The sequence below is a fragment of the Colobus angolensis genome, unplaced genomic scaffold, assembly GCF_000951035.1.
Source record: "Colobus angolensis palliatus isolate OR3802 unplaced genomic scaffold, Cang.pa_1.0 Scaffold6, whole genome shotgun sequence".
NCBI classification, from domain to species: domain Eukaryota; kingdom Metazoa; phylum Chordata; class Mammalia; order Primates; family Cercopithecidae; genus Colobus; species Colobus angolensis.
The window spans coordinates 410,545-431,960 of NW_012119598.1; the positions used below are offsets into that span (position 1 = coordinate 410,545).

The 21,416-nt window shown below is 47.9% G+C and overlaps 1 protein-coding gene across 3 annotated transcripts in view; it reads right to left on the minus strand.

Moving 5' to 3' along the window:
* The window catches only part of DPYSL2 (dihydropyrimidinase-like 2), a 147,429-nt gene that overhangs the window by 61,422 nt on the left and 64,591 nt on the right, over positions 1–21,416 (minus strand). Inside the window, exons 1-3 of one of the 3 annotated variants that reach the window (XM_011962582.1) lie at positions 20,998–21,416; positions 17,271–17,359; positions 15,354–15,538 (exon numbers count right to left, since the gene is read on the minus strand). In XM_011962582.1, the coding sequence (XP_011817972.1) occupies positions 15,354–15,538; positions 17,271–17,359; positions 20,998–21,036 (313 nt within the window). In that variant the 5' untranslated portion in view covers positions 21,037–21,416. Of the gene's footprint in view, positions 1–15,353; positions 15,539–17,270; positions 17,360–20,759; positions 20,888–20,997 lie in introns of those variants that run through there. The other 2 variants (XM_011962583.1, XM_011962581.1) reach the window with 2 other exon arrangements.

Genomic DNA, 21,416 nt, shown 5'->3' on the forward strand with positions numbered 1-21,416 from the left:
AGGGGAAGGGAGAGAAGGGGAGAGGAGGGAGATATTCTTACTCAGAAATTTTCTTTCTTTGAAAATCCCTTATGACATTTCTAAGGAGAAGCAAGAATAAAGTGTACTTTGCAAATTACCTTAAAGACAAAGAGGAGAAGAAAGAGCCAAGCTAACACATGAAGAGAGAAAACAACCAGGAAAAATGACATTTGAGACACAATCATGGACAGAAATCCTATGAGTCAGTAGAGGCCACCTTTACCTGCCAGGGGGACAAGAAAAAATAGGGGATTTCTGTCAAGAAGGCAGAAATGTTCAGCAGAACACAGCTTCTGAATCATCTGACTCTCTCAGAACCAAGACAAGACGGTCCAAATGCTTACAAGCCACAGGACCCAGGAAATAAAGCAGAGTGGGAACTTTCCCTCTCTATATAAAAGAACCTATTTCTTTTCTACACATCAGATTCTCTGGTCCATCTTTCATTAAAAAGACTTGCCATGGAATGAAAACTCACATTTGAGCACTAAGATGGACAATAGGCCTTCTCCAGCTCTCCTCTGAAAAGTGCAAAGGAAGAGAAACAGCTTCCTTCACAAGAAAGGAACTCCCACTGGGTGTGAGCTAAACACACATGCACGACACTTGCCCAGCTAAAAATGCGCACAGTGGGGAAAAGGCACAGAAGCAGCCCTGTCCTGCCCCAGTGCCACATCCCTTTCTGGGTGTTCATTCCCCCACCCCCACCCCCTACAAAATGAAAGAAAGATTGCAATAAACAAGGTATAAGTCTCAAATCCGCCCCTCACCTAGAGCTTGTAATCAGGTGTCGGGCTCCCATCCACCCACAAGGAACGGAGAGATTTTGGTGTTAAAGCTTCAACCTGCCCTGCGAGCCTATCTTTATTTCCAAGTACTTTGTGCTATAAGCTAAAGGGAGAAAATGATCAAATGCCTCGAATCTCCCCTAAGCAGGAGCTGTGCCTGGGGTGAAAGGTGCTCACCAAGGTGGGGGCACATCGGGTGCCTCCTGGTGCTTTCTGCTGGCACTAACATTCTAAAACATGAAGCATTAAGTACAGCAACATGAATCTTCCTTTTTTAAGATGGAAAATATGTTTTCATAGAGCAGGGGGGAAACAACTCTCTAAAAAACAGAGCTGAATAGACTTAGCAAGAAAAGAAATTCAGGAGATGGAGAGGAGGAGCTCTAAAATATCCACAAAAAATAAACCATTTCATAGCAATGCTGACCATTTTAATTGATTCTCAATGACAGAAGAACATGAGAAGAGGTAGATGATGTAATGCGATGGCTGCTGAAGGCAACTGCCACAAAACAAATTTAGCCCTTCGAATATCCCAGTGGCCACACGTCATTATAAAAAGCTTCAACTGTCAGGAGCAACACTGGGGTGAAGGGGCCACTCCCCCATACATGTAACTTGTCCAAGCCCTGCCATGGCCACCACCTCCCTGGATCCTCAAAGCAACCCTATTATGCAAGACACGCTGATCTAGGCACTTCTGACGATTGAGAAAACCAGGACCAAGCCGTGGGGCACCGAGCCTGAGCTAATAAGCAGCAGAGTCGACACTGGCATGAAGGTCTCCCAGCTCCGTGAAAATGCATCATCAAGAAGGTTGGGCCTCAAATTCTTTCCATTACACCTCATGTTTCTCCCTGGATTATCTCCATAAAGGAGAACAACAATACTCAGAACACAATTCCAACTCTGAGAAATTGTCTGATCTTCCTCCTTGTCTCTGCCCTTCCTCAAAAAAAACAAAAAACAACAACCAAAAAAAAACAGGCCGGGCACGATGGCTCTGTAATCCCAGCACTTTAGGAGATCGAGGTGGGTGGATCACAAGGTCAGGAGATCAAAACCATCCTGGTTAACATGGTGAAACCCTACCTCTACTAAAAATACAAAAAATTAGCCGAGCGTGGTGGCAGGCGCCTGTAGTCCCAGCTACTCAGGAGAGTGAGGCAGGAGAAAGGCGTGAACCTGGGAGGGGGAGCTTGCAGTGAGCCGAGATCGTACCACTGCACTCCAGCCTGGGTGACAGAGCAAGACTCTGTCTCAAAAAAAAGAAAAGAAAAGAAAAGAAAAGAAAAAAAAAATGTCATCTGCCGAGGTGTTTCCCAAGCAGACATGGGAGGTGCTAAGCCTAATGGACCTCACAGAAGCCCATGCCAAAGCGATTCAGACAAATGCAAAAGATGAGAGCCAGGCAAAGGCAACTTCGGAGCAGCCTACGTGACAGAAATCAGCTCAATCTGGCCCTGCGTGGAAGAAGGCTCCCGGGCCTCCCAGAAGAGGGATTAAGTTCAGTTGATGAATGCATGGCATCAGTTACTCCTCTTGATTGCTCTCCAAATCCCCCTCTGGGATGCAAGGGGAGATCTAGGGCATCAATCCAGGGCTTCTGTAGTAGACAAGAGATACCCAATATACCACCATCTTGGTGAGCATCTTCCATGCTGGGTGCAGCCTCCCACTTAGTAGGAGATGTATGATATCTGATCATTTTCTCCCCATATATTACAGAAAAATTACTTTTAAGTAACAGGTGGATAGAAGGGCAGGATAAAACTTGAACACCCAAATCTTTCTGTTCTTCCAGGATGGATAGGAGCCCTGTACCTGAGGGCAAACTCGAGGTGGGTGCTGTGTCTGGGACTGTTGTAAAGCACCTGGCACAAGGCTGGACACAAAGCAGCTTTCATGAGCAGGCTGTCTAACTGCTACAAAGCAAACGTTCCTCTTGCATTCCGGGATCTGCCAGGGTCATTGGCCCAGAGCTTGGATTGGAATCCCAGCCCTCGCACTGGCAGGCTCTGTGGCTTCAGGCAAGTCATTTCACTTCTCTGGACTTCCCATTACTTCATTTATAACAGGAGGATAAGCCTACCTATCTTCAGGGTTGATGGAAGGATTAGAAATGGTGTATGCAGGACTTGCATCGCACAAATTCCCAATAAATGATATCAATATCTGCTCCCTCTAAACTCCTTACTTTCTTCCAACCACCTCTTGTGAAAAGGACGGAATCACACAACTCCTGCCCATGACTCCTGGCAGGCCTGTGGAGAGGTCCAGAGAGCAACTGCTAGGGTCACCCCCTGCCCGAGCTCATTGGAGGCCAAGAGGATTCAACACGTGTCCTTTAGCATGATGGATGCCTGGGTTTGCCTAGGACAGCCCTGGTTTGCACTGCTGTCCTGGAATCATTATTAGTAGGATATAGAAGTGTATTCGTTTGGACAAGAACCTAAACATTCATCCTACAAGGAAGGCTGAACCCCCTTCTAACTGTGTAAAGTGACACAACAACACGCCACCAATGCTGTGCCCAACCTGTGGCTTTCTGCCCAGTTTCCATTTAAAACTCTGAAGCTAAAGTTGCATTTCCTCCAAAAGATTAGGTCCTCCCTCGCTGGGCTCAGAGTTGGCTCCAAAATATCTGTCAAGGCCTCGGGGACAGTTTCCTCACTCAACTCTCTCCTTGCCTTAAGGATGGACCCATCCTACCTGCTTTTTTATCCCCTATGATTTCTGCAGCTAATGAGCTAAGGCACAAAATAAATAAATAACAGTAAAAAAAAAAAAAAACTCCCAGCTGAAGCAAAAAGGCATGAGATGTGCCTGTCCACACAAAGAAGCTGTTCGCCTCTGCCAGAACTGGCTAATAACGGGTCCTCCCTTTGCTTTCAGTTCTGCTGGGTCCACACTATCCCTTGGTTTGACACCACAAAAGAGGAAGGAGCCACCAGCCACACCCGGCTGGAGAGGAGAGAGCTCTGCCCTCTGCCAGGCCTCTCCCACGCTGCACTACTAGGCATGGTAGGCCCTACATGACTAAATGCTTCCTTAGCCGAAACACCCACTGGGGAAGAATTTGTCACCAATACTTCCAGCAGCACGACCCTGCAGCCCTGCCTGGAAGCTCAGCAAACTGCAGGGCAGGGGGGAAGAGGGCGGAGGTCTGGTTCAGCAAGGAATGCAACCCCCCTAGCAGACAATGCAAGGAATCCACCATGAAAAATGGAGGAGCTTGAATTCAACAGCACACCAATGGACACTTACAAAATTGGCCTCATTTGAATTCCAAAAAAGGCTGAAAATTCAAAGATAGCAAGAGTTATTGATTTGACGAGCTGTTTTCTGGAAACACTGCTTTACATTTGCAGGGCCAGATGTGTTGTCAAAAAAATTAGGCTCCAAATTCTCCAGAGATTATTTGAAGGAGGAAAAAAAAGGGAAAAGTAAATTTTTTATTTTCTTGCATAAGAAGTCTTCTTACAGGATTATAAGCCCTGTAAGCTACATTATACCTTTTTTTTTAAGATAGGGTTTCACTGTCTCCCAGGCTGAAGTGCAGTGGCACAATCATAGCTCACTATACCCTCAAAACTCTGGGGCTCAAGCAATCCTCCTACCTCAGCCTCCTGAGCAGCTGGGACTACAGGTATGTACCACAATGCCCAGCTAATTTTTTATTTTTATTATTTTTATTTATTTATGTATTTATTTGGTAGAGACAAGGCTTCACTTTGCTGCCCAGGTTGGACTTGAACTCCGGGCGGCTTCAAGTGATCCTCCCACCTCGATCTCCCAAAGTGCTGGGATTACAGGCATAAGTCACCATGCCTGTCAATAACAAAGCTTCTTATACGTCGCTGTTTTTCCTGCTGTGTTCAAAACGCAAACTCATGTATGTGGGCTTGAAGTTGAAACAATCCTGGAGACCTCTTCCTGATCTCACCAAGTGACAGTGAAGTGAGATAACCCATCTGGAATCAGGTGGCATGCAACTGCATCTTTGGTATAGGAAAGATGAACAGACGAATGGTCAATTGATAGATTAGACAGACAATAGATATCTACAGGTAGATTAGAAAGATAATAGATGAATGATAGATTAGGATAAATGAAACAGGTAAGTGATAGATAATCAACAGATATAGAGATGATGGATTAAATAGAGATGATAGATCATAGGTACAGACAGATGTCATATCAAGATAGATATAGACTACATAGATATATATCATCGTATAGATAGATTAGATAAATGATAGGAGGGTAGGGAAATAGATAGATGGTAGATTTGGTAGATGATCATTTCGCAAGCTTCTGGAGGCCACCTGGCTATAGAACTCGCCTATCCCAGGTCATGCTAGATAGATAAATATATATGAATCGATAGATAGATAGATAGAGAAGATGATAGAAAGATAAACATGGATATAGACAGATGTGAGACAGAGAGAGGGCGATCTTTTCACACGTGTTCCCAAGGTGTCATGATGATTACTTTTAAACAGTATGGCACAAAAAAACTCACGTTTTCCATAGCCCTAAGAAGTAAGAATTGGTTGTCTCCATTTTACAGATGTGGAAATAGCCATCTAGAAACACATTAGGATGATCACGCTCAAACAGAAAGCTCTAGAAAGAGAAGTTAAATTTAGATCTGATTCTTGGGGCGCTCCCATCCCTGTCCTGTTGAGTTACCTACAATCCCATCCTCTGAAGCCTGGTCCAATAAACTGTGCCCAGCTGTGGGAGGGAGGCTGGGAAGGAGGTGAATGGCTGCCTTAAGAGTCTGTGATTCTATGTTATTATCAGGCCCTTTTGATTTTTGTCTCACAGCCTCCCCACAAGGAAAGATTCCAGTCCTGACCTATCATTAGAGAGTCATTAGGTCATAAACACTACAGATTCAACCTAAAGATAGTAGGGTTTTCTCAGGGAAACCAGCACAGCAGGTGGCCACAGGCTGCGGACAGCAGTCCACATTCCAATTCCCCTCTGCCCCTCGCACCCACCCCGTCCCACCAGCCAGCCCCGCTGCTGCTCACCACCACTTACTCCAAGTCCTAACCAGTGCCCTTTTAGGGAATTAGCCAAGTAAAACCTTCCTGAACACCAAGGACAGCAACTGAAGGAGGAGGCTCTTTCTAGTGACAATTAGCTCAGCCCCTCCATGGTTAAGCTTCTGGGGAGCATCTGGCTGTAGAATCCACCCTGGCCAGATCGCAACAGTGTTAGCCTACTCCCTCCATGAAGAGGACAGGACGGAGCAGGGAACAGGGAGCAGAGGGCAGCTCTGAGTTTTGGAAAATCTTGGCAGACATTCATTCGGTTTCAACAGAAGTCCAACCATCAGAACAAGAACCGAGATCCATGATCCTTAATCCCAGCTATCACCTTGAGGCTTTCAAAACGACCAATGCCAGGCCCACCTAGAACAATTAAGTCAGAAGGTCTGGTCTCTGCATTTTGTTACAGCTCCCCAGGGGATTCTAATGTGCAGTCATGGTTTTTAAACCACTGCCCTAGCTCATTGCAAAATTCCCTTAACTGGACAGCAGCCTCAGCCGCCGCGACCCAACCCCCAGCAACATCCCCTCTGTCATTAGGGGAACACTTAGTCATATTCAAAGAAAGCTACCTCCCAAATGGGTTAACCAGAAAGAACTCTAATTTCTACTCACTGTCACTCCCCTTTATCATTACCATGGCAGTTAAGACGCTCTAAAAGCAAAGAATTTGAGCAAATGGCTTCACCCAACAATCACAGAGAGTCAAAGACAGAACCCTCAAAACCCAAAGAAATCAGTAATCACTTCTTAAGAAGAAAGAGAAAGGTCATCTTGGGGAGGAAGCGGAAAAAAAAAGAGAGAAACAGCCCTTAATGGGTGACTTGGGGTCAGAGCCATGGATGGTTAAGTTAGAAAACACAAATCCCTTGGCCACCCACAGTCAATTTTCCCTTTAAAACTAATGTACCAGCTGGGCATGGTGGCGCACGCCTGTAATCCCAGCACTTTGGGAGGCCGAGGCAGAGAGATCACCTGAGGTCAGGAGTTTGTGACCAGCCTAACATGGTGAAGCACCATCTCTACTAAATACAAAAACATTAGCTGGGCATGTTGGTGCATGCCTGTAATCTGAGCTACTTGGGAGGCTGAGACAGGAGAAGGGCTTGTACCTGGGAGGTGGAGGTTGCAGTGAGCCGAGATTGTGCCATTGCACTCTAGCCTGGGGAACAAGAGTGAAACTCTGTCTCAAAAAAAAAAAAAAAAAGCTAATGTACCGAACAGGCACAGTGGCTCACGCCTATAATCCCAGCACTTTGGGAGGCCAAGGCAGGAGGATCAACTGAGGCCAGGAGTTCATGACCAGCCTGGGCAACATAGCAAGACCCCATCCCTACTAACAAATAAAAAATTAGCAGGGTGTAGTGGTGCCCACCTGCAGTCCCAACTACTGGGGCAAGAGGATTGTCTGAACCTAGAAGTTCAAAGCTGCAGTGAGCTGTGATCACAACACTGAACTACAGCCTAGGTGACAGAGGGAGACACCATTTCTAAAAAATAAATAAATAAAACTCTCTCCACCATTAATTTTTTAAAGAAGAGCAGAATGCTCACCTGTTATGGGCTGTCATAAAAAGCTAAGAAAACCAATCCAAACCTAGGCAGGGAAAATGAAACAGGCGCTCTACCCTGGTTCCTGTCTTGAACAGAGAGAGAGAGCTATTAAACGAAACTACTGAAAACTTACAGTGTGGTTAGGTGTTTTCTTAAGCAACGCCGTGGGTATATACCTGCTTACTGAACACCCTTTCCCCTACAACTCAACATGGAGGCTATACCGGGACCAGTCGCATTGCAAGCTTTGCAGGGAAGGTGGGCAGAGGGGGAGGCAGTGGTAGGATGGGGTGGTTTCCATCCTGTGCTTCCCCAAGCTCTGGGATTCTCCAGAGGCAGAGGGGCTGCCATGGGGGGATGACAAAGAGAAAGCGGAGAGGATCTGGGTTCCCCCACAGCCCACCCACCACCCAGCACTGCAGGGCTGAGGCTGGAGGATGGGGGCCTGTGGTCAGGTCACAGCCCACCCACCACCCACCATTCCAACCAGAGCAGTTCTGCATTCATCAGTCTCATGTCTCAGGTGGAGGTGGTTCCACACAAGGTTTCACATGAGAACGGGGAAAACGACGCTAAAGCTATCGTGAGTAGAAGGAGTAACGGGTCTGGCTCCCATCAGGCTCACTGGGCAGCTTCTCCGGCTGCCCACACAGCCAGCTCCGGGCATGTAGGGGCCTTAGAAAAATGGAGAGGACACAATCGCTGTCCTCAGAAGTCTCTGCCCAGCTCACTCAGCCAGGACACAGGACAAGGGCACCCTCGGATACGTGTGTCATGGAAGCTCTCATCTAGCCATGAAGAACCCTGAGATCCAACCACTGAATGCCTGACCCTCACATCTAAAGGTCAAGCAGACCTCCTTAGAGCTTAGCATTCCCACGGGCCCCACCTCCACTCCTGGCTCCAGCTGTCAATCAGGCCAGCAGGATCAACAGGAAGTTCCCAATAGTCTGTACGACCCAGCTCTAGGGCAAGTCAGACGACCCAAGCACTGGGAAACACCCAGTGCTGCGACTCTCCAGCCTCCATGTGCAACACCCATAGGCAGAGTCAGAACTGGGATGAGGGCACCTGAAGGGGTGGAAGATCACCACCCCAATGAGTCAGGCTCATTTCCAGCACTGTAACTGCCAGCTCCCAGGGCCCAGTAGGGGCAAGAAATCCTGGGATATTATGAAAACTGCCACAATGTCCATGAAACAGGGTCTAGACACCCACTCGGGGATGCCCTTGCTTCTGGAAGGGCCTAGAAGTCCCTAAACCCCACAGGCCTACCCAGCCTACCTGGCTAGCCCAACCCAATGACTCCCTTCATGAGAAAAGCAGTTGGTAAAGTGTGTATGCTGGACCTTCGGGAAGAGCTGTGCTGTCTCTCAGGATGCTCCGTCATTCCTCCTCTGCACTGCACCAGGCATTAGGAGATCCCTCCGCTCTGCTCAGTGCCAGGCATTAGATCAGCCCAAACTATGCCAAGGGGGCAGATGGATTCTTCCAGTCCTGCCATTCAAGGCCGAGATTCACACAGTGACACCTGAGTGGACCCAGGCCCCCAGCGTCTACTTGCAGAGGGCACCCGTGTCCTTAGGAGATATGTGTGACCTCAACCATGTGGGGACTGACGGGACGAGGGGAAGAGCCCGGAGAACCAGCCCACACCAATGGCCCACTGGATAACGTGGCTTTCTAATTGCCAGGCCACAGGCAGATTTTGTGGCAACAACTTTGGTCCTGGACTTTGAAACTTGGGTCTGATGTGGTCAGGCGTTTTTGTAAACACTTTCTAACCCAAGTCAAATGAGTGCTGCAAAGGGAATAATCAAAGTATCAATTACAGACACATCCATATTACAGTGTGTGCATGGGTTCACACATGTGTACTCGCCATAAGGAGGGAGCAACCCAAATGCCACATGGATGAACAAATGACAAGCCGTGGATGTACCGCAGTGACACTCAGGAGCCACGTCCCTTCAGGAAGCCACCTCGCCTTCCTCCCAGCCCTCCTGCTTCCATGGGGAGGCTCACCGAGAAGGGCTGGGACAAGCCCAAGGCCCTTGGGGGAATGACAGCTGGGTCCACCGTGGTGTCGGGATCATGTGATTTCTCCATGTTGTGACCCTCTGTACTTGGAGAGCAGGCTCTCTCGCAAGAGGACCAATGAGAGAGCTACTGTTCCCACCCCCTTCTAAAGAACAGCTCGGACAGAGGGAGCTGTCCCATCCAGAACCACAGGCCATGCCTGGGCTCTGGGCCTCCCCTTCCTGCCACCCTCCCCCACCACGGCCAGAGTTGACCACAGAGACTCAGGGAGCTGGGCTGCAGAGGGAGCCACTGCTGAGCAAGCGGCTGCTTCCACCAGGGTGAACACAGTCCACATTGGACACCTAAACCCTCCTCCCTCCTCGTGACACTAAGTCTCTTGGCATCACTCAGAGGAAGCAGGAAATCAAGTCTCATTAGTGTATTCATTCATTCATTCATTCACTCATTCATTCACCCATGGGCATTAGCAGAGTGACTCTGAGGAGTGAGGCTGCCCAGGCGGCAGGGAATAGGAAAATGTAAGAGACAGAGGGGCCCTTGACTGAATGAACCACACGCAAGGCTGAATGCCACCTGGGCTGTGGGATAAAAGCCCAACATTTGCGAGGGGGCTACACAGTAGCCACACATCACAGGAGGAGATCAGTGAATGGGGAGCACCCAGGCTGGGCCACCAAGGGTGACGAAGCTTCTAGAGGCAGGGAAAGAAAGGGAGGGCATCCCTGGCTGAGATGACAATGCAAGTCTGGGCTGGGGCAGCAGGAATAGGCCATGTCGTGGAGGGCTCTGATACTTGGGCTGATTCTCTGAGCAAGAGGGAGTCACTAAAGGCTTCACAGGAAGAAGGCAGCACAATGAAAGCTGCGCCAGAAAAACAGCCTGGTGAGAGGCAGGAGGTGGGGGATAGACAGCGAGACTCCTCAGAGGATCAGGGCCAAAATCCAGGAAGAGGTGACAAAAGTCAAATTCGTGTGGGTAAGGGAATGAGTGCAAGAGGTAACACAGAGATGAAAGCAACTTGAGGCAGCACGAGGACATGAAGATGCCAGGGTGACTCTGCAAATACCGCCAGCACGACCTCGAAGGAGCCCTCTCCAGGACTGGGAACTGGAAAAGCGGCAGGAAGCAGACAGGGAGTCCGACTGGGGACGGTTGGATGGAGGTGCCTGATGCACATCCAGGGAGCCACAGCCAAAGGAGAAGTGACAAGGCTGGTGCTCAGGAGAGAGGGTCCCTTCCAGCCCTGCAGCAGCAGCACCTCCCCTCCTCCTCCCTGCTAGAGTCCAATCCCCATCTCTGCTGTGTGGTGCTGCCCAGGGACCAGGAAGCCTGCTGGGTGTGTTGTGCCTGAGGGTGCACATCCTCTAGGAAAAGCCTGGAGTTCAGATGAGCAGAAATGACATTTAGGGCAGTGGTTCCCAAGCCCTGGAGATCCAAAGTGTGCAGATCCAGCATGGACCCCTACAAGTCATGCTTTCAAACAGCTCCCCAAGCACCAGATTCAAATACAGAGTCACAGGCCACACCAGCAGATTTGCTACTTTAACCAGGTAAGGTGAGACCCAGGAAGTGTAATGTTTCAAGATGCAGCCCATAGAAGCAACACACCAAGCACACAGTCCGCCAGCCATGCCTGGACAGCGCCCGCTCTCAGTGAATGCTCAGGTCAAGCCCTCCAGCAGCTGGGGCCTGTTTCTCGGGCTGTGCGGGGGAGAGTAGAGGTCAGTGTACAAGAGATGGGAGGGTGCCAGTACCCAGCAAGGATGGAATGACAATAGCTACCACGTGGGAGTGCTCACTACTGGGCAGATGTTGTTGTGGTGCCACCACAGTCCACCTCTGTCAAAACTTGCCCCATTTTGCAGATGAGGCCACTGAGGCTGAGAGCAAAGGTGGCCCATGGCAAGCAGCGAGGCCAGAGCTACAGGTGTATGTTCCACACCTGGCCAACTGCACCGACGCACAGGGTAAGTGTTGGCAAGTCGTGTCTGTCCCTCTGGCCTCAGTCTTCCCCTCTATAAAATAGAGGTAACTGTTCCCAGCTGCTTGCTAGAAACTCTGGGATCCTAAACTCAAATGACCATGAAGGCCCTGGGAAGTCTGTAGGGTTTTCCCCAAGTAGCAATGCGGCTGCCCCCGCAACCCCTCAGCCGGTCTGGATGCCGCCTGCAGGGTATGTCTGCCGTCTCTGCCCACCCACCACTGGGGGGAAAGGGCAAAGGACGTTCCCCTGCTCCACACTGAGTCCTCCTCATAAAGATCTCATTGTGCGATTCTCAATAGCAGGCTCTGTTTAATGGCAATAATATTATCTTCTGCTGCTGACATGCCATCTCCTTTTTTAAACTGAGAATATTTGGCTGTGTTTTCCTCTACATGCAGCACCATTTCAGACAGAAAGGAGCCTCCAGGGCCTGTGACCTGGGAAATGCAGAGCCAGCAGGGAGGCAGGTGAGGATTTACCTGTGAGGGCAGGTGACATGGTGACATGGTGTGGGGAAGGCCAGAAAGCCAGGAGGGTGGAGTGCCCAGGGGTGGGGCCGGGGGGAGTTGGGAGGAAGAGGGAGATTCTTGTACCAATTCACTTCGATTGTTTATTTCAGCAAGCAGCAGTGGGCCTGTGAAGTTTCCAAAGCGCCCCAAGCATTTCTTTCTGGACTCAATACATTAAGTCAAAGAAAGCAGCAGGTCATATGTGCCAATGAAGTGGCATTAAGCTATTCTCTTTGCAAGGCCTCCTTCTCTGTGAAGCAAATCTCAGGACTCACTCACTTAAAGCAATGTGGAACGTATGACCAGCAAACAGAAAAAGGAAAACAATTCCTCAGTTCCTCATCTGTATTATTACCATTCCCTCCCCCGGGGAAAGGCAGGCTAGCAGAAATTCTACAGGGGTCAGTAACCATAGGTGGTTATTTGCAAGAGTAGTTAGTACTTTTCCCAGATTATAGAAGCAATGGCATTTGGGGGTCACAATGGTAACCATACACTGCCCCCTCTGATAACTTTTATTCCTTGAGGTTCGCTCATTGGATGCCCCGCTCGATCACCGGATTGCATCACACAGCCTCCGTGCAAATGCCATAGCATTCTGGCCAAGGAAGCAGAGCAGGTGGTCAGACTCTTCACTCCCCCTTCCAGACCACCTGCCCATAAGGCCATCTGCTGACCCTTCGGAGCTCCCTGGGCCAGGTGCAGCACTCAGGGGGGGATGTCCCTCGTCCCTAAACAGAAGGAACCCATCTGGATGAATGGAAAGAAGGCCACAGCTGCTGAGGGGGAAGAGAAATTCAGGGTGGTGGCAAGAAGGCGATGCTCCAGTGGTGGGGAAGGGAAGGCAGGAAAGAGTCAAAAACAAGAGCGGGGGCCAAAGCATGGGGCGAGCGTGAGGAGGGAAGAGGCAGATCCAGGAACGCGGGACAAGAGATGGTGGGCTGAGGGGTTCTTCCCAGCAAGTGTGAGAGAAAACAGGGCCTTTCTGTATCTGCTGAGCAAAGTGTACTTGATTAGAGGCAAAATCTCTCTGAGTTTCAGTGAATGAGTTTCAGTGAATGGCCGAATATAGGGGAATGGAAAGGACTTCCAGGGTCACCTAGCGCAAATCCCTCACTGCAGACGCACAGCTAGAGCATGGAGTAGGGTAGTGTCTCAAGGTGACACAGCAAGTCAGTGTCGGAAGGGGGCCAGCACTCCAGACTCCTAACTCCTGGCTGGGGGCATTTCCCTCTCCAATGATAGATGACACTGACCATTCACGCGAGAATTTTTTTGTTTGGTTTTTTTTTGAGATGGAGTCTCATTCTATTGCTCAGGATAGAGTGCAGCAGTGCAATCTCAGCTCACTGCAACCTCTGCCTCCCGGGTTCAAAGATTCTCCTGCCTCAGCCTCCCAAGTAGCTGGGACTCCAGGAGCACGCCACCATGCCTGGCTAATTTTTGTATTTGTAGTAGATTCGCCATATTGGCTAGGCTAGTCTCAAATTCCTGACCTCAAGTGATCCACCCGCCTCGGCCTCCCAAAGTGCTGGAATCACAGGCATGAACCACAGCGTCCGGCCAGAGAAATACTGTTTTTAATGGCTTATTGACTCTCTGTGACCAATCCAGGGGCCTGCAGGGTCTCCCTGTGAACTCCAAACCGAGGCAGATGATCACCCTGATTAGGCCTTCCCAGCAGACACCCAAACAGTCTAAGCTTCTCTAAGTTCAAGTGTTTCTCCACAGCCTGCCCTGGAGGAGAGGCAGAAACGCCCACAGGTGCCAGTGATTCCCCAACAACTGACAAGGTGTAGGCTCTGCTCTCCATAGGTGAGAACGAAAGGTCCCCCCGACATCCCTGGAAAATGGCACCCACTGGGTTAGAGGGCAATGTGTGCAGCAAGACACAAGTCGCAAGGTTTACACTTGGAGGTTTTTCTCAGTGGTGCCAAGAAAGCTGAAACAGGAGAGGGCTGTTCCTGATGCTTCAGACCCTGACGACCAGGACAGAGAGAACACCAGAGGGTGAGTTGTGATTTAAAATGCAGGGGAACTCAGACTAGGAGGGGATGGCAGGGCAACATTCCTCTAGCTCAGGCAAGATAGAAAAGAAGCTTCCAGATAGACCCCAAAACCACAAGCTAAAAGACCACCACTCGGAAAAATAACCAGTAAGAAAAGTTTTTCTATAGCAGAAATAGCTAAGTTCTTTCTACTCAGACCCTCTTCTGAAATGAACTGCTAGCTTTTCATATATGACAGACTCCATGCTGACTTTCACTCTTGGATGCAATCCTTTTTTTTTAAAATATGTATCTGATGGGCCACTGTGCAGCTTGTCCACCTCCTCAAAAACAAAATGACAGTTGTCAAAAGGACAATCAGTGGGCATGCTGGAATCTGGCAGTTCACAAGCAAACCCTTAATACTATGTGTGCTGTGTCACAGTGCTGCGAATACAGTTCAGATTTGGTTAAACAAAAAGCACAAAGCGGCCAGGCACGGTGGCTCACGCCTGTAATCCCAGCATTTTGGGAGGCCAAGGCAGGCAGATCACCTGAGGTCGGGAGTTCGAGATCAGCTGACCAACATGGAGAAACCCCGCTTCTACTAAAAATACAAAATTATCCAGGTGTAGTGGTGCATGCCCATAGTCCCAGCTACTCGGGTGGCTGAGGCAGGAGAATCACTTGAACCTGGGACGGGGAGGTTGCAGTGAGCCCAGATTGTGTCATTGCACTCCAGCATGGGCAACAAGAGCGAAACTCCGTATCAAAAAAAAAAAAAAAGCACAAAGTCCTTGGAGCAATATGTAAGGGTGCCAGCAATTTTCATATCTAAAAGACAATTATTATCTGGGGGTTCCCCTCCAGGCAGGGCTGCCCAATTCCTTTTATGTTAAACCCAGCCTAGAGAGTATCTCCTCCATTTGATTTTCATATCAGAGGAATAGGAGTTCCTGCTTCAACATTTCATTATTTGCATCCCATCCTCATTCTAAAAAGAAGCACTCAGGAATTTTTCTAAAAATCACAATCAAATACTTATGCTCAATGGCTTAAAGTTAGTGGTGCTGAAGATGACTTCAAATGCCGTGTTTTCAAAACCACGTTTTGGGGTCAAGAAAGACAAAAGTCCACACGGAGAGAAAGCAAGAAGCCATTCATCTTATCAAAACTCCTTAGAACCATACTCTCCAGTTCAACGGGAGAACTTACAATTTGACAGAAAATGAGCATAAATAAATAAGACAAATGGTTAACACATCCTCACCCCCTTATTTGGTAGATTGAACTGTGGCTCAGGACAGCAAGCTTTGGAAGAAGAGAATCAAACAGCACAGACTTATTTGCAAACTCTCACACTTCCTAAGCACTGCAATGATGATTTTTAAACTTCTTACTAATCATGGTGGTTCCCCCAGCCAGGGCCGCCTTGGTTCCTTGGAAGAAATCATCAGCAGACGTCATTCCCTGGTCAGGCATCTGGAAACGAGTGTGGACGTCAATTCCTCCGGGGATCACCATCCGGGAGTGGGCCTCAATGGTCTTCACCCCTCCTGGCACAATCAGATTTTCTCCTATTTGCCTAAATAAACAGGGTTGGTGATAAGGGTTGTAAATGAAACGTGGACTCAAATGGGATCTGACAGCTACTTTCACTAACCTATAAACTATCCTCCACTCTGTGCTGTGAGCTTTTCAGATCATTGTCATGATTCATAATAAAAACACTATATACTCCTACCCCCCAGCAAGAGGCAATGCAGAGTATACTAGAAAGCAAAAGTTAAATAAGGCACCAGAGGCCCCACTCAAAGACATTTTGTTCCCAAGAAACCCCCCAAGATCAAATGATAACAAGGCCCCAGGGTATTTCTAAAAACTGTCATTAAACTTTCTTTACAATACCTGCAATTGAGCTAATTATCCTATAGCAAGTTTCTCCAGACCTGGCTGTACTTTGCAAACATTTATTTTTATCATATCCTTTTCACCAGAGGGAAAATAGGGGTGGAAGGGTGAGGTAGAACAAAAAAAGCAAAAAAAAAAAAAAAAGTGAACACTATGATTGCAATGATTTAAAATTTTGGAAGCATGTGTTCAGTTATTCAGATAATGAAAAAGCTAACAGCTGAAATATAATTTAAAAAGGCAGAAAAATGAATATTCATTATGTTGGGGGAGATGATTCAGTTCCAATTTTTAAAAAATATTTTTACATCATTCTACCAATTTTTTTAAAAGGAATATTAATCTAGGAGAAGTCGATAAAGTTCTAGAACAAATTAGTGATGAGTAAAAATAGCACACAGGCCTGCACACTTCTGGGCCAGTGTCGTTCTACCAGACCAGATCGTGCCGTCTTATAATTGGGGGAAAATGGAACATGAAAGTCATGGCATTTGAGAGCCTGCAGCTGAGACTGTCACAGCAAACACACATGGAGAAAACATTAAACGTGGAAATGTTAAAATCTATTTTAGGTTCGTAAATCTGGGTGTGAGCTCCCAGGCCACTCCAGTTTTCCACTCCTCTGGACTGGTTTAAAGCTATCCCTTGATGAATGCTGCTTATTTAAAAGCTGTCACTGGCTGCAGTGTTTGTCTTTAAACAGATGTGCTATTTCTCCAGAGCCCAGGGAGCTGCCCCAGTAGGAAGGGCAGGAGGATACTGGGATGAACTCAGCTTCCTTAACCCTCTGGCGTCCAAAAATACCCAAACTCAGGAACTGCCCTGTTGCTTCTCCTTTGTAACACTAACACAATAAACACAAGGGCAGTCTTATTTGCACTAGTTGCCACGTAGAATAAAACCTAAAATTCCCTCAGGATTTAGGCAGTAATTTGTCTGTATTACTTGGTAATTAACTTGGTGTCTTTCTTTGGCCCCTCCAATTTGGATTCTTGATGAAGAAAGCAGACGTGCTGTCTTAATAGAGGAGACTGTCTTTCACGTTTGCATTCTTCGGGCAATCCAACCCAAACAACCACATTCTAGGAAGACCTTTAATACATTCAACATATCACAAACCAAGTATTTGAGCTGGTAACAAAAAGATATCATATCGCCTCAGTTAAAAATAGTAAATTACATAATACATAATGCAACGAGTGTACATTAATTGTTGCTTTAAATTCCCTAAATTTGAGTTTTCAAATTCACTAATTACCACCAATCAAAACCCAGTTAAAAACAGATACTAAGTTGGTCACTCTCTGATGTTCCTAAAGTTTGATACTATGGATGCTAATGGTAGCTAATACTTGGAAAGCCTGGAAAGTGTTCAAACACATCTGTATATCATGAGTTACACTTACTTGATCAACCCATCTTCCATGTATATGTCTGCATAGAACGACTGGTCATCATTAACAATTTTACCTCCTTTGATCAGAAGACGATCACTCTGAAACAAAGAGGCAGTAAGGTCACAACACGTAACTGACCTGTGAGAAACAGGTGCTAAGATATGTGAGTTAAGGATACATTTTCACTATTCAAAAGTGATGTTCAAAATAAGCCCATTTTGGAAAGGTTCAGTGACAAAGGTAAGCCTGCATGTGGCAACGTATTCATCACCTGATGAGTCAGAACACACAGGGAAAGCTTATCCTAGATAAACAAACCATCTCTTTCAATTAGACATTGAACTCCAAAGAAAAAAAAAAGCAGTGAAAATTATTTCATATAAAGAAGATAGGGCCGGGCGCAGTGGCTCACGCCTGTAATCCCAGCACTTGGGAAGGCCGAGGCGGGTGGATCACCTGAGGTCAGGAGTTTGAGACCAGTCTGGCCAACATGGTGAAACCCCATCTCTACTAAAAATACAAAAACTGGGCTGGACGTGGTGATGGGCGCCTGTAATCCCAGCTACTTGGGAGGCTGAGGCAGGAGAATTGCTTGAAGCAGCAGGTGGAGGTTGTAGTGAACCGAGATCACATCACTGCACTCCACCCTGGGTTACACAGCAAGACTCCAGCTCAAAAAAACAAAACAAAAAAAAGAGTACTTTTCAAAATGGCTTTTGGCTAAACCTCAATTTAAAAACAAACAAACAAAAAAAAACACCCACATATAGGAAGGCCATGTCTTAGAAAGACTGCATCAAGCACAACTGACCAAAAAGTCTGTTGTCACAGGATATACCACACAAACACACTGGATTCAACCACAGCAAGGTTTCCATTCAGTATGTCCTTTACATTTGCATTTATCTTTGAGGTAAATCACAGCAAGTATAGCAAAAAGGGAGGGCAAAGACTACAAAAAATATGCCACTTATGTCATTTTAACTAGGCTGTTAAGAAAAAGGTAAACTCCCATGAATAAGTACATGAGATAGCAAATTCTAAGATGCAATGCACTACAGATTGCTGATGCACTTATATTTTAACCGGTAATATTTATGCAAAAAAAAAATAAAGGACAAGCAGCCGATAAAGGCTGAGAATGTGACAGAAATGCTACATTATGACTCACCATTATTGCAAATGCTAGCAAATGGAAGGGAATGCTAGCATCGCGTGTTCAGTAAATATGCACCTGTATTATCCAGAATAGGCTTAAACCTTGCAAGCTGAACCATACATTGCCCTTTTAATTTAATTAAAGAATTTAATTCTTTTGGCAATAGTTAACTCAAAATTCAGTTATGAAACAATATTCTCGGCAAGTGCTATCTCTCTTTAGCAGTTACCAAGAAAAGGAAATCATAGCAAATCTTTAAAAAAGAGATAAGCTACTAGAGAGCAAGGGGAAAAGATAATTTTACACAAATACACTTTAGTTCACAAAGTATTTATTGTCTCTCTAACATACTGAAAACCAATAAGATCATTTTAATTTTGTACACTGCAGGGTCCTTGATCCTGACGTAGACTTTGGAAAGCCAAGGGAGAACAGCCAACAATAATTCCTGCACCTGTATAAGGTTAAGTGTAAAGACCTTTACAAAGCCCTGCCGTACACATCATGCCATCAGAGCCTCGAAAGAAATCTGTGAGGTGGATGTGTCTATTCCCATGACACATAAGGAAACTGAGGCTCAGAGAGGTTAGGCCACTTGCCCAGGTCACCCAAACCAGTGCACTTGTCCTCTGTTTACAATGATCTCCACCTCCCTCCCAGACCTCTAAGCTTCCACGGAATAAATATCACCTGGAAGGCAAGGAGAGGCCTCGCCCTTCACCTCCTGCCTCCAGTCACTGTGGTACCTGCCCCAGTCATCACTGTGAATACCCCGAGCCAACATGATGCCAAGAAAAAAAGTGAAACACCACACCCCCGTTCACTCTAGTGCCTTCCAGAAGGCTCTTACATAAGAGGCTGCCAGTGGTGAGGGAGGGAGGAATACCATGCTATAGGTCCTATGATAATGCAACCAGATTTTTTAAAGGATGGGGGGCGCTCTTAAAAAACAAAAAGTCTTGTTGATTGTTTGCTTTTATTTTTTTTTTCTCCCCACACTGTCAAAATGAAGCTGTCTGTTCATTCACGAAGACAGCAAATTATTTGAGGCTTGCTGCAAATCTGCTCTCCATCCTCCCTCCCCAGAGTCACCACTCCTTCCTCCAGCGCAGTGAACACACAAGGGTGGGTGCCCCGTGCCCGGCCCTTTGGGATCCTGGATCTTTTACCTTCAAGAGGAAGCTAGCGCCCTTCCTCAGCTCATCCTAGAAAATCCTCCGAGCACACGCCCCCTCCCCTATGCATCTGCTCTCCTTCTCTCTCCTGCGGATGGGTGTGCCCTTGTGCACGAAGAGGAAGCCGGGGTGCCCATGGCTAAAGAGAAAACCAGAGCCAAAGCGCGTCCCTATATCCAGCCCTAAAAACACATCCTGACTGTTTTAAAAGACTCTTTCCATCTCTGCCTCAGTCCTGGGTTCTACCCGGGAATCAGCTGGCCGGTTGCGACTGCACATCCTTATATAACAATGAATTTCCCTGGCGTTCCCCCGTCCCTGGGATTTCACTGGGGATGGAAAGAATAGGAGGAACGAATTTTTCCGGGAAAATATGGGGAGAGGGCGGGAGCAGGGGAAAGGTGGGAGCAAGACCGGTGCTGATCTCTGAGGCATCGCTAACGGCACAGACGTTTTCCCTGTGGTTTGCAAACCAACAAGTCCAGGCCCCAGCACCGCGCCGAGCCCTCCGGCCGCCGCGATCATTGTCTGACCGGGGCCGGGCCATCTGCTCCCGCGTCGCGCAGCGCCATTAGCGCCCGGCCGCTCGCCGCGGTCCCCGTGCCCACCCTGCAGCCCGCTTTGTATGCGCCAACACGGACGCCTCCTGGGCGGCAGAAGGGGCGGAAAAGGGACGCGAAAACGAGCCCGAATCCCCGCCAGGGCCCCGGCCCCGAACTACAGAGCGAGAAAACCGGGGACGGCACCCAAAACCGGTTCCTGGCCAACAAGAAGCCCCCGCCTGGCCCCCGCCTTCCTCCTCTGCTCATCACTTCGTCCCTGTTTTTCCTTGCCGTTTCCACACCATTCCGGTACACCCTGCCCTTTTCAGCACCCCTCTGCTGTCATTACGTCTTCGGGCTCAAACCCGCTCCTTTTTCCAAGGACCCGGAGAAGGCTCCAGAAAGCCCTTTTTGGGAGGGGGCGGAAGACCCGGGGAGGATCCAAGTCCCCATCTCCCTACCGCTGCTGGAGGAGTCCAGCCTCGCAGCACGCAGCCCAGAGAACAATATCCGAGCTCCAGGCATGCATATTCAATCTGGCATCCATTTGCTTGCACCCCGCAGGCCGGCGCTGCAGCATCTCTCACTGACAATAAAAGATACACCGGGTCTGGCGCGCTACCTAAGGCTACCTTCGTGCACTCGCGCTCCTGTTTAATGCCCTGCAAACGATGCGACTTCTAATCCTGGATCACTGCATCTCCCACAACCACCACTACCATCACCATCGCCTCCGTTAGCAACAGAAAGAAAAAAAAGTTCGGTCCCTCTCCTTTCCCCTCCTTTTAAAAAATTCCTTAGACCTTCTGTGCTACAAAAGGTGACTGGCCGACCGCAGATTTCCCAAGTACCAAACTCACCGTGATGCGTGGAATATTTTTCTTCCCCTGATAAGACATCTCTCTCCTGGGAAAAAATTAATTTCAAGAGGGCAGCTTTAAGGCAAAAACTGCCGGGAAGGGGACTCGGGTTTATCTTTTTTGTTGTTTCTTTTTTTTTTTCCTTTGCAAGATTGAAAAAGGTGCAGCCGCTTAGCTGGTCTTGCTATTAGGAAATTTCAAGAACGTAAGGGATGAATGCAATCCTCTGTCTCTCTTTCTTCTTCTCCTCCAACACAGCCCCAGCTAGGGCGGAAAAAAAAAGAGAGAGAGAGAGACAGGGAGAGAGAGAAACAGGAGGGAAGGGGGTGGAAATAAACTACAGCAATAAAAGCCTCCGTTCAAGTCGGCCACCGTGGCGCATGCGCCGCCAGCCACTCCCTTTCCTCTCAGGCAAAAGC